General features: G+C 43.0%; 1 protein-coding gene across 1 annotated transcript; it reads right to left on the bottom strand.

Moving 5' to 3' along the window:
• Positions 1-8262: 8262 nt before the first annotated feature.
• LOC148502791 (uncharacterized) lies at positions 8263-10461 on the bottom strand. Its single transcript, XM_088449353.1, has one exon. The coding sequence runs from the start codon at positions 10415-10417 to the stop codon at positions 8732-8734; it is 1686 nt and encodes a 561-aa protein (XP_088305479.1). The 5' UTR covers positions 10418-10461; the 3' UTR covers positions 8263-8731.
• Positions 10462-13139: the final 2678 nt, after the last annotated feature.

Genomic DNA, 13139 nt, shown 5'->3' with positions numbered 1-13139 from the left:
TTCTCTTTTAACTGTTCACACTCAAAAAAAAACTATTTTCTGTAAAGAAAAATCACTTCACAGAAACAGATAGTACTTTCCCAGAGGTTTTACACTTTGTTAAAATATTACAGTTATCCTATTCAAATCATATAGTTATTTTTGTCAATATACATATATATTAATTTTTAATGTATTAACCCATTGCTAATAGTGCAGCAAATTTATGCACTCAACCATACTTGCGTTTTGCGCCGCTTGTGCGTCTCTACGCACCCGTGCATGTACTTGCGTACCGTTGCCACGTGTCTGTGTACGCATGCATGAGTATCGTTGCATGCCTGTGTACACAACTATCACACATTAACAATCAAATCTGGCAATAAAACGTACTGTATTCTTATTGCTGTTGATGATTGGTACTTTTATATGCCTCCACATTCCCCGAAAGCACCGGAAGTTACCCAGGCGGACAACTTCCGCTGCATGCTATCTAAACGTTTAGACGTGAACGGAGCTTTTGTTATCTCAGGCCTATGCAAGTACGAGGGTTGTTCAAATACCATGGAATCCAAGATGAAACAAAGAACCGTCATTGAATTTCTGGAAAAAGAAGGCTGCAGTGCTACAGAAATCCACAGAAGACTGAAAAAAGTGTATGGTGAGCGTACAATTGACTATACCAATGTCAGAAGGTGGATGAAGCGTTTTCAATTGGGAGAATCATCTGTGTGCGACAAACCTCGTGGTGGCAGACCATCAACTGCAGTGACAGCAGAGAACCGACACTAAGTCGATGCCATGATTCAGAAAGACCATCGTGTGACCAGAGATATCAGTGAACTGGAATGTAGCCATGGCACTGTAAAAACACTAATGATTTTGCTAAATGGGTTCCAAAGCAATTAACCAAGGATCATAAGGCCCAGAGGGTGGAAGTGTGCAATGACCTTTTGACCAACTTTGAAGCCAACATTAAGACTTTTTGGAAAATGTCATTACAGGAGATGAGACCTGGGTACTCCTTTATGACCCAGAAACAAAGGCCCAATTCAAAGCAATGGAAACACCCAAGTTCACCTAGGCCATAAAAGTTTAAATCCCAGCTATCCAAAAACAAAGTCAAGGCTACATTTTTCTGGAATTGCCGAGGTGTTATTCTCATCGATCACTTGGAACCAAACCAATCAACAGTGATACATTATTACACTTAAGAAGCTAAAAGAAGCCATCTGCAAAAAAGGTCAACAATTCCACTGTCAAATGTCATCTTACACCACGACAATGCCAGACCTTACACTTCGATGGCAACATCTGCGGCCATAGCCAAAATGGGGTGGGCAATAATGCCACATCCACCATACAGTCCTGATTTGGCCCCCTTGTGACATTCATCTGTTTGGCCCTCTCAAATAGCGTCTCCGGGGTTAACATTTTGAAGACATAGAGGTTGTTAAAAATGCCATACATTCCTGGGTCAAACACCAACCACTGGAATTTTTCCAAAGTGAATTCACAGCTTGGGTTGAGAGGTGGAGAAAATGTTTGAGGGCAGATGGTGAATTTTTTGAGTAGAGTCATTCTGTTACTAAGACTTCAAAGTTTTTTACTGCAAATTTTCAAATCTGGATCTATAATTAAATTTGAGTTGTGAGCATTTAGGCATTACTTTTTGAACCCTCGTATTATGCGCTTATACGCTCGCACAGTTTTATAATTTCAAACAAATAAACTTATCCGATTTGATTCAGACCTAAAATGAGTGTTAACACTTATGGCAACAGTACAAGGACATAATTTATACAGTGTGAGTAATTTTGCGCCAACAGACCAAAAAAAAAAAGTTTTTCTTTGTTGTCCCTCGGTTCGCACCAGCACCTCTGAGACTATACAAGACAGACGTGGTTTAACAACATTAAATAGTTTTAAAACAAAATTGTTTTACCTTATAGTGACGCGTCTCCACCCTTTGTTGTTAGACCAACGGCTGCGTAGTCCTGTTAGTTCGCGAGTGTGAGATGGACCGGACAGAGCTATGTGATCCTGTTTAAATATCTCTGCGGCTGTTGATGCCACGTGGACGCACCTTGCGTATGGCGATATGAAAATATGGATGCCCAGTGTACACAATGTGTGATGCATACGCAATACCTTCCCTTATTGTAACACCAGAATGCGTAATAGTCGCTATCTTCGTATCAAAACACAATGTGAATTAGTGCAATATATATATATCACAGTATATAAATCTTACGTGAAAACAAGACACACACACACCAGACAGACACACACACCAGTTTCTGTGGTCCAACGCACAAAGGTATTGTATTAAAGGATATAACATTAAACAATTCAGGAAAAGAAGGTCAGAGTTACAAACCAGTATACATACATTCGCATGCGCTTCCTGGATCCAGAGTACAGTCATCACCAGAGTACAGTCATCACCAGCTACTACTCTCTGGACCAGGGGAGCATAATTTATACAGTTAAATTATGGGTGTGTATAATAGCAGGCTGTGTCTTCCATTGGTCCAGGGGGGGGACGTTTCCAGTTCACTGGGGGTCATTGGTTGGTTCAAACAGTGGGCGATGCCTAGGCTCAGGATGCCGTTGCAGATGTTCACCTCTGAGTTCCCGCCGAAAAGCTAGTTCAAATTAACCATTGTTATATGCTATATTAAACATAAATCTGGCATTGCTATCTGCTTGCCGCAATTTGCGACAATCTATTCACAACCACCAGCTTACTGCTAACACAATTCTGTACATTATGACCCCAAACACGATGTTAATATGTGGTCCCATCCCTAGCTGGTTTTGTTCCCTTTAATACATTTGTACTTAGGTGTAAACCGTTGGTTGGATGTGTGACTACTATGTGTAAATTATTGAGTAGGAGGCAGGTTTGTTTTGTGTGAGAGTCACGAAAGCCAGGATATATATAATACATTGGACATGTCACTATTAATTCTAATATAAATGTCTGATCTGTACTAGATTTACATATTGAATACAACTTATAGTAAAATGCACAGATAATGGCATGCACAGGGTGTGTTAAACAAAATGCAGTCAGGAGCTACAATTAAAGATCTGCATATCCTTAGCATTTTGTATGTTATCTGACCTTCTTGTTGGTTTTCTGCAGACCAGAGACAATTACAGTACAGGGTCTATTTGATCACCAACAAATTCCAATTGCAACAATTTAAGCAAACATACGGTATTTACACTCCCAATCAATCCAAGGTCTATTTTAAAAGTTTTGGACAGAACAATCTGATATTGTTGTTTAGGCCAATTTGAAATGTAAACTGGGATTTTGTTAAAAGTCTGGGATATTAGGTATATTTTGTAGTGTATTTAATATTTTTGACTTTGACAATAGTATATTTGATTAAGCGTCCTTGTGACCTCTACTATGTAGGTAAGACGGCAGGACCCTTCGCGAGCGAATGGCTCTTCATCGCTCGGCGACACAGGCGGCCATAGTTACCAACCTGTGGCCCGTCTATCTTGCGCAGGAAGGACACAGCCTTGCTGTTTTGAGATACATGATCATTGATCATGTACCACCTTCTATTAGAGGGGATCGATCTAAAAGATTGTTACAATGTGAATCTAGGTGGATCCATAGATTGGGGACCCTTGTTCCCAGGGGGCTTAATGATGGACTAAGGGGTCTATTTTCTAAGCAGTGTTAGGAGAGAGTGAAAAGTGATAAGGTGCCAGCCAATCCGCTCCTGTCATCTCACAGGCTGTTTGAAAAATGACAGTTAGGAGCTGATTGGCTGGCACCTTATCACTTTTCACTCTGTCTCCTAACACTGCTTAGCAAATAGACCCCTTGGTTTGCACTGTTTTACTTGACAGCATGGGGGAACACAATTTTTTTGCATATTTTGATAATACTGTAGGTCTATATTTTCTTCAATTTGATTATTGTAGGTATGGTAGATTCGTATATGGTGTATCAGTTAGATCTCTTGCGGTGTTGATAATGTTTTATAACATAATTGGGATAACTAATAATAGGACTTACCTTGAAGTGTCAATATAGTAATACATGTATATACTGAATAATATATGGTATACATTGGATGCTTATAATGTTTAGACAATAGGTACTTTTCCTTATATATTTGAAGCTACTATATTTGTTTTTTATAACAATATGTTTCTGCATCATTATTGGTATGTATTGCACAGTCTCTCGATGCGATACACTAGTTCCTGATGCCGTAATTTGTTTATATTTGTAGCCGCGGCAACGGACGCAGGGTGCTGACGTCATCTGTGGGCGCAGCACGCCGAGCACCGGAGGCCAGTGACACATGCGGTGATGGTATATAGGTATGTACTGTTTTAATGTATGTATTACCCCGATGACGATGCATTAAACTTGGCATCGAAACATTTGAGTTTCAACCTGCTCCTGTGTTGATTTTTTACATACTTGAGTGCAGCTGCAATTCTGAGATATATATATATTTTTTTTTCTTTTCACAAAGTAGAAATTGCACACATCACTTGGTCCAAATGCAATCCGAGTGCAAGGTTGGCAATCATGCACATTAACAGTCCGGTAATATGGACCAGAACCAGCACACCACTTTAAAAAATAAAGGTATCCGTTTTAATTCACACTATCAAGGGTAAAAACATGCCATCCTTTAGATCATTCTAAACAGCAATACTTAGCACATTGTCACGTGCAGATACACCCAGAATAGAGAAACGGGGGAGCCATGCCTCTTAACCCAGCAAATCCAGTCGAGACAGCTGTTTCGGATATCACCTCCGTCAGGGGACAGTGGTGTGCTGCTTCCGGTTCATATTACAGGACTGCGAGAGAATATATATATATATATATATATATATGAATATGAGAGAGAGAGAGAGAGAGAGAGAGAGAGAGAGAGAGAGAGAGAGATATATGTAGCTAGCAAAAAAGTGCGTGTTTGTTCTTTATGAACGGCCAGTTTTGGACCTAGCTCCACATAATATTTTGGAAACAGCATGATATATTTAAATATGTTGTATTTTTCTTAGACTACATTTTTACTCTCCATATACCATATTGTAAGAAAATCTGAGGTAAAATCAGTGTTTATTTGACACAGAAATTATAATATATATATATATATATATATATATATATATACACACACACACACACACACACATACAGTCAGGTGCATAAATATTGGGACATTGACAGAATTTTCAGATTTTGGCCTCTATTCACCACCACAATGGCTTTGAAATGAAACAAACAAGATGTGCTTTACCTGCAGACTTTCAGATTTAATTTGAGGGTAATTACATGCAAATCAGGTGAACGGTGTAGGAATTATAACGGTTTCTATATGTGCCTCCCACTTTTTAAGGGGCCAAAAGTAATGGGACCATCAACTCAAAAGCGATTTCATGGACAGGTGTGGGCTATTCCCTCGTTATTTCATTATCAATTAAGCAGGTAAAAGTTCTGGAGTTGTTTCTAGGTGTGACATTTGCATTTGGAATCAGTTGCTGTCGACTCACAATATGAGATCCAAAGAGCTGTCACTATCAGTGAAGCAAGCCATCATTAGGCTGAAAAATAAAAACAAACCCATCAGAGAGATAGCAAAAACATTAGATGTGGCCAAATCAACTGTTTGGAACATTCTCAAAAAGAAAGAACGCACCGGAGAGCTCAGCAACACCAAAAGACCCGGAAGACCACGGAAAACAACTGTGGTGGATGACAGAAGAATTATTTCCCTGGTGAAGAAAAACCCCTTCACAACAGTTGGCCAAATCAAGAACACTCTCCAGGAGGTAGGTGTATATGTGTCAAAGTCAACAATCAAGAGAAGACTTCACAAAAGTGAATATAGAGGGTTCACCACAAGATGTAAACCATTGGTGAGCCACAAAAACAGGAAGACCAGATTAGAGTTTGCCAAACATCTAAAAAAGCCATTACAGTTCTGGAACAACATCCTATGGACAGATGAGACAAAGATCAACTTGTACCAGAGTGATGGGAAGAGAAGAGTATGGAGAAGGAAATTAACTGCTCATGATCCAAAACATACCACCTCATCAGTGAAGCATGGGGGTGGCAGTGTCATGGCGTGGGCATGTATAGCTGCCAATGGAACTGGTTCCCTTGTATTTATTGATGATGTGACTGCTGACAAAAGCAGCAGAATGAATTCTGAAGTGTTTCGGGCAATATTATATGCTCATATTCAGTGAAAGAACTCATTGGACGGCGCTTCACAGTGCAGATGGACAATGACCCGAAGCATACTGCAAAAGCAACCAAAGAGTTTTTAAGGCTAAAAAGTGGAAAGTTATGCAATGACCAAGTCAATCCCCTGACCTGAATCCGATTGAGCATGCATTTCACTTGATGAAGACAAAACTGAAGGGAAAATGCCCCAAGAACAAGCAGGAACTGAAGACATTTGCAGTAGAGGCCTGGCAGAGCATCACCAGGGATGAAACCCAGCGTCTGGTGATGTCTATGCGTTCCAGGCTTCAGGCTGTAATTGCCTGCAAAGGATTTGCAACAAAGTATTAAAAAGTGAAAGTTAGATTTAGGATTGTTTAGTTTATCCCATTACTTTTGGTCCCTTAAAAAGTGGGAGGCACATATAGAAACCATTGTATTTCCTACACCGTTCACCTGATTTGATTGTAATTACCTTCAAATTAAATCTGAAAGTCTGCAGTTAAAGAACATCTTGTTTCATTTCAAAGCCATTGTGGTGGTGAATAGAGGCCAAATATGAAAATTCTGTCAATGTCCCAATATTTATGCACCTGACTGTGTGTGTGTGTGTGTATATATATATATATAAAATAGTGTTAATTCTAGCACCCTGCACCTGTCAGAGCTCGTGCAGTTCCTCTTTCCTGCCTGGGGTGTCACTATCTGCTCTGGAGCTTCTAGCACACTCAGCTGCTGCAACAAACTTCTGATATACAGACCAGTGTATGCTAGAAGCACCAGAGCAGAGAGTGACACCCCAGGCATACATACATATATATACACACACACACATTTATAATTACACTGCTGGGAACACTGACAGTGTACTTACCGATTGAGGGGAGAGTGGGAGGAGGATCAGCCGGCTGCAGGGATTGATTGGACGAGACACATCTGTCCCTGCAGTATTCAGCAGAAATAAGGATTTGACTAGGGTGGTAAACCTGTCAAAACGTATCGCAGGTGTCCTAAGTCGGCTCAGGGAGGACAAAAACCTCCCATGGAGCAGAAGGGAGGTTTTTGTTATATAACATTCTCAGATAGCTTTATATAAGGTAAGGCTTTAAGGATTTCTGTATACAGTGCTATGTTGTAGGAGTCAGGCACTAATGGAGAAAATAATTGCATAGCTATGATACATAAATCAAGTTTTTGCATGATTTAAATAAAATTTGCTTGTTATATAGACCCCTTTGTTACAAGCCAACATTTGGTAGTGCCTGTAATAGGAGCTGACTCCAGGGCAACCATTGTATTTTTTTTATAATAAAATTGACTTGTTATTTTAAATCACAAAATATCTGTTCGGGTTATTTTATTTTTACTTTTTTTTTAGTGCACAACTCATTTATGTAAGTGCGTATAAAGAGTAATATCCTGATGATATTGGGGTATTTCTACCCTTTAAACAAGTCTTTAAATGTATACCCATTAGTGCATTTTAATAAGTCTTCCTAAAGCTAGGTACACACTTAACGATGTGTACCCAGCCGACATGTCGTGCAACGGGACCCGCTGGGGGGTCCGGGCATTGGCAAGTGCATACACACTTGCCAATGTCAGGAGCGTCATCGCGACGGCCCTCGCTGACGATGTCGCCTCTCGGACCTGCATGCAGGTCCAACGGGCGACGTCACTGACAATGTTCAGGAGCACGCATCGTACACGATATAGTGCATACACACTAGACCAGGGGTTCCCAACCACGGTCCTCAAGGCACACTAACAGTCCAGATTTTAAGGATAGCCATACTTGAGCACAGGTAATTTAAGTAGTATCTTAGTTATTTTGATTTAACACCTGTGTTCAAGCATGGATATCACTAAAACCAGGACTGTTAGTGTGCCTTGATGACCGAGGGAATCACTGCACTAGACGATGTGAACGATATATCGTACGATCCGACCGATATCGTCTGTATCGTACGATATAGCGTCTAATGTGTACCCACCTTAAATTAGCGTTCAGTTTTAATTTCTTTATATGCAATACAAATAGGACAGCTGAAATATAATATAATGTCCCCAACTGGGTACAAAATCTTTATCATTTCCAAATAAGTGTTTTGCAGCCAAACATTTAGAACATTTTGCAACTGGAACCGTGGATTAAGGACAATGACAGATTTTCATTTTACTACTTATATGATGCAAGTTATAGAGAACGGGCAGCTCTAAAGCTGTTATGGAACTGTAAGTCCCAGCATTACTGACCAACTCAGGAAGGAAACAGAAGATATGGTGCCTTAGTACAAATAGTATTATGGAAATCTGACAGTATTTGTGACCAGTTCATTGTAGTCATCAGTCAAACAAATTGTACAAAAATTATAATTTAAAAATACATCTTGGATCTCCCAGCTGAAATAAGTTTGGGGAAACAGGAGGGGGGGTTGTAGGGTAGTTAATAAACAAAAAATTAGAAACGTAGTTGTTCCGAAATAATAAATATATCTGTAGCTATAGAATATTCCAGCATCATGGTTATTTAAGTCTCCCAGTTTCCTGCAAGTATTTCATCACATTTGGTATATCAATCCCTTTAAATGCTGGATTTGTAGCAGCAATTTTCTCCAAAGCGCTGCTGACCTCGGAGGCCGCCATATTTTTGATACTGCTGAAGAAGATCTGTGTGGCGTCACTTTTATCCACCGCTTCCGATTCTAGGCTGGAGCTGTCAGCACAGCATAACACAGAAGTAACTGCTTTATCCAGAGTCTCCGGAATATAACCGCCGCGCTCTGCAACAACGCTAGGTGCACATACTGGAGCCAGGTGACTGCTGGACGGCGTTCCCTGCGCCGCCGCGGTTGCTTCCCCCTGCTGAAACTTCATCAGCGCTGCAGTATAATTCTGAATGATTCCTTTAACGAACATGGCATCCTCGTCGTTTTGTATCTCAAATTCTCTCATGTAAGCCAAAAACTCATCAGTGTGTTGAAATGGTAGACTTCTCGTACTCTCCAATATGTCCCTGATTGCTTTGCGTCGCTCCTGCAGTGCCATCTCCGTTAATTCTTTTTGAGAAGAGGGCGAGTCTCTGCTTAAATCCATGCGACTGGGTTTTAAAGAGTCTGTTTCTCTTCTGTGGAGATAACTGTCCCTGCTGAGGTCTCTTTTTCGGGAAGGAGAGCCTCTGTTTAAATCATTGCGATTGGGTTTTAAACAGTCAGTTTCCCTTCTGTGGAGATAACTGTCCCTTCTGGGGAGGACTTTATTTTGGTAAGGAGGAGTGAATCTGTTTAAATCCTTGTAGTAGGGTTTTAAAAAGTCTATTTCCCTTCTGGGAAAATCACTGGCCCTTCTGGGGAGGTCTTTCTTTTGGGAAGGGGGACGATCTCTGTTTAAATCCTGGCGATTGCGTTTTAAACAGTCAGTTTCCCTTCTGGGAAAATCACTGTCCCTTCTGGGGAGGTCTTTCTTTTGGGAAGGGTGACGACCTCTGTTTAAATCCTTGCGATTGGGTTTTAAAAGGTCAGTTTCCCTTCTGGGGGGATCACTGACCCTTCTGGGGAGGTCTTTTTTTTGGGAAGGGGGAGAGCCTCTGTTTAAATCCTGGCGATTGGGTTTTAAAGAGTCCGTTTCTATTCTGGGGAGATCACTGTCTCTGCTGGGAGGGTCTTTTTTGGCCACTTTGGCTGCCAGTGGGCCATCATCAGTGGCAGACTCTGTGATTTTTTTTCTCCCATGCTGACTGCAAATCTCTGATGCAATTGAATGCAATGTTTTTCGCAACATTTTTCCCTTTACTTCCACACCAGAAATCTGTATTCTGGAAGGCAGCATCTCAGGGTGGTGAGTGTCCAGATATTTCTTTATGTGATCTGGTGCCGTTATATGGGCGAAAACAGATTTTCTGTCAGCTGCTATATCACAGAGGTGACACTTGTACATGTAGTTCTCCATATGCATAAACGGCAATTCCTCAATGTACTCCAAGCCCAGCAATGGCTCGTCCTTCACATAAGTGTCCAGGAAGTGCTGGAGACTTTGTGAGTGTGGAAGCATTTCAGGGCAGCTACGTATCAGGACATTTTCGTGTTTATATCCTATGGTGTGATAGTACAGGTCTAAGGCTGAAGTAATCTGAACATTGCAAGGTATGCAGACATAGCCTCGGACCTCTTTGATGTCCTCCGACGTGACCAAAGACCGCGCCATTGACGCCATGTCGAGTCTTCTTCGTTAAACGTGTGGTGGTGTCACTTCCGGAATCGGGCTATGTAGCTGGGTGTAGACTCCAGCGACTTCAGAGTAAGTAGTGCGCAGGCGCAACAGGGGTGTTCACGGCAGAGTGCGCAGGCGCCTTAGCCGTACGGAGATGGCGCAAGCAGGAGCGTATCAGACACTGATGCAGAGCGCAGGGGATTACGTAACACCAGGCACTGATGCAGGACGCAGGGGATTGCGTAACACCAGGCACTGATGCAGAGCAGAGTGTGTGCAGTGCACTTTGCTTACCTGCTTATTGTGGTGACGGTGGTGGGTCAGAATTGAGGAAAATAATTGTTTTATACTCAAAAAGCAGATTTGCCGTCACACACAGATATACTTTATACTTTATTTAAAAGATTATCCAGATGTCACTCAGTTCAAGTTTTCTTAAAGTTCCTAATCTAACATATGTGAGGGTCTGTAGCTCTCAGTACAGTCAGTAGCTGGCTGCGCTCAGGAGCAGGGTGGAAGATGTGCCGCATGCCCGCTTGCGTACATATCAGCCAGTTGAGGTAGCCGCAACATAACAGGTTTTCTTCTGCCACTCTGTGGGGTGTTAGGCTGGCAATACTTGTGATGTAGACAGAAATTTGTACACTAGAAACCAGCATTAGCATATAATGGAAAACGCTGCTACGGCACAGGATACTAAAGCAGTCACAGCAGCCCCTTATTCTCTGTATATTCTCTATATCAGCCGTTGTCATATTCGGTCCTCAGGACCCCATATAGGTTATGTTTTCCAGGTCTCCAAGCAGGTGCACAGGTGTATTCATTACTCTCTGACACATTTTAAAAGGCCCACAGGTAGAGCCAGGTGCTGGCGCACAAAGGGCCTGATTCAGAGCCGGACGCTATTTGCGCTCGCTCGTTCAGAAAAAGGGGCCGGATATTTAAATAGAGCGCTCGCTCTTTGCGGTTTGTTGACGCCTCTATGTCTGAGCGAGCGAACGAAAACATGCGCTCGCTATTTTGTAAAGACGCCCCCTGGCCGCTCGCATCATACGTCATCTCCGCTATTTATTAGATTAATCGAGTACATCGAAAGGCGTATGAACTGCTCGCAGTGCTTGTGGTAGCATTTTCCTACCGCAATCATGCGAGCAATTCAGGCTAAAAGACAACCAAGTGACGTGGTCGATGACGCTGCTTTGTTAATTATGCACACCCTTAAAACGCCCATTTTGACCGTTTGGCACACCTGCGTTCGGATCTCCACACCCCGTTTTCAAGCACCTTCCCCTGTTACCACCCACAAACGCCTCATCCTGTCACTCAGATTAGCAGGCACTCGCTATTTTGTGAGCACACGATTTCCGACCGCACTGACTGGTTGGCGAATGCGCATTACGACCCATACGCATGCGCAGATGTGCGAACATCGCTCGGAGCAAACGAGCGGCTCTGAATCAGGCCCAGAGAGCAGAGGCTCTGTGGGCGGTGCCTACTCCTGTATAGTAGGGTACCTGGAACAGCACCCTGCAGCCAGGATTCCTGCTGCAGCAGACGTAGAGCATCCAGGGCCGGCCAGAGCCTAATATTTTTGGTAAGCAAGGATACATTTTGGCGCCCCCTGGCGGAATTTGCAAAACCAAGGTGCGCCTGACAAAGGAAAGGGGTGTGATCTCATGGGAAAAGAATAATCATGAGCGCCACCCCATAATTCCAATCATGCTGGGTACATGCCCAGTGCTCTTGGTGCTGCTGGGCATATTCCCAGTCCCTTTCTCCAGTCAATAGATGCCGCATGCATGCGCATGGCATCTATTCACCATTTCCTCCCCATCTGGGACACTTTCTCGCTAAAATCAGGATGGTTGGGAGGTATGCTAAAGGCGAGGTTTCAAAAGAAATGGGCGTGGTCACAATAATATCCCCGATTCAAACTACATTACACAGTAACACAATCTTATTCACATTACACTGCACATAGGCCCTGATTCAGAGCCGGACGCTCTGACAGAGCGCTCGTTCTGAATCAGGGCCGTCCCTGCTCCTTTTTGGAGCGGCCTCCTGGGCGCTCGCATAGCTGTGGGTGACCACCCACAGCTATAGCGAGCGGCCAAAATGATGGTCGCGGTGGTCAAGACCATCGCGACCAACGGGCTTGCGACGAGACCCTGCGGTAGGGTCTCGCTGCCGCAAGCCCTGGAGTGCTTTTGGCTCTATCAGAGCCAAAAGCAATCCCACTGTCATCACTAGTGATGTCAGTGGGGCCGGCCCCAGACGGTAGGCGTTCCCATGGCAAAGTGCGCTCGCAAATGTCTGACGACGCCCCCTTGCCACTCGCAACACACGTCATCTACGGGAAATGAAGGATTGATCTAGACCATCGTGAGCCATCGGAGCTACTCGCAGCCCTTGAGGTTGCCTTAACCTGCCGCAAGCACAGGCTGAAATACATGTAGGTGACGTGTACAATGACGCTACATTGCTAATTATGCACGCCCTTTAAACGGCATTTTGGCGGCCAGACACGCCTGCGTTCGTACATCCACTCCCCCGTTCACAAGCACCTTCCCCTGTTACCACCCACAAACGACACTATCTGTCACTCAAAGCAGCGACCTGATAGTGGCTTACGAGCTACTAAAATCAGATCACAACGAATGGCTTGCACACACGCATGCGCAGATGGGCGAAAATCGCTCAGAGCGAGCAATCACGCCTTAGCGAA

Source organism: Taudactylus pleione, unplaced genomic scaffold, assembly GCF_031769625.1.
Source record: "Taudactylus pleione unplaced genomic scaffold, aTauple2 ptg000483l, whole genome shotgun sequence".
Taxonomy (NCBI): Eukaryota; Metazoa; Chordata; class Amphibia; order Anura; family Myobatrachidae; genus Taudactylus; species Taudactylus pleione.
Note: the sequence above shows the minus strand (reverse complement) of the source record. Positions and strands in the feature narration are given on the sequence as shown.

Excerpts from the sequence above, each read along its gene's own strand:
- LOC148502791 (XM_088449353.1), bottom strand. The coding sequence starts at position 10,417 with ATGGCGTCAATGGCGCGGTCTTTGGTCACGTCGGAGGACATCAAAGAG.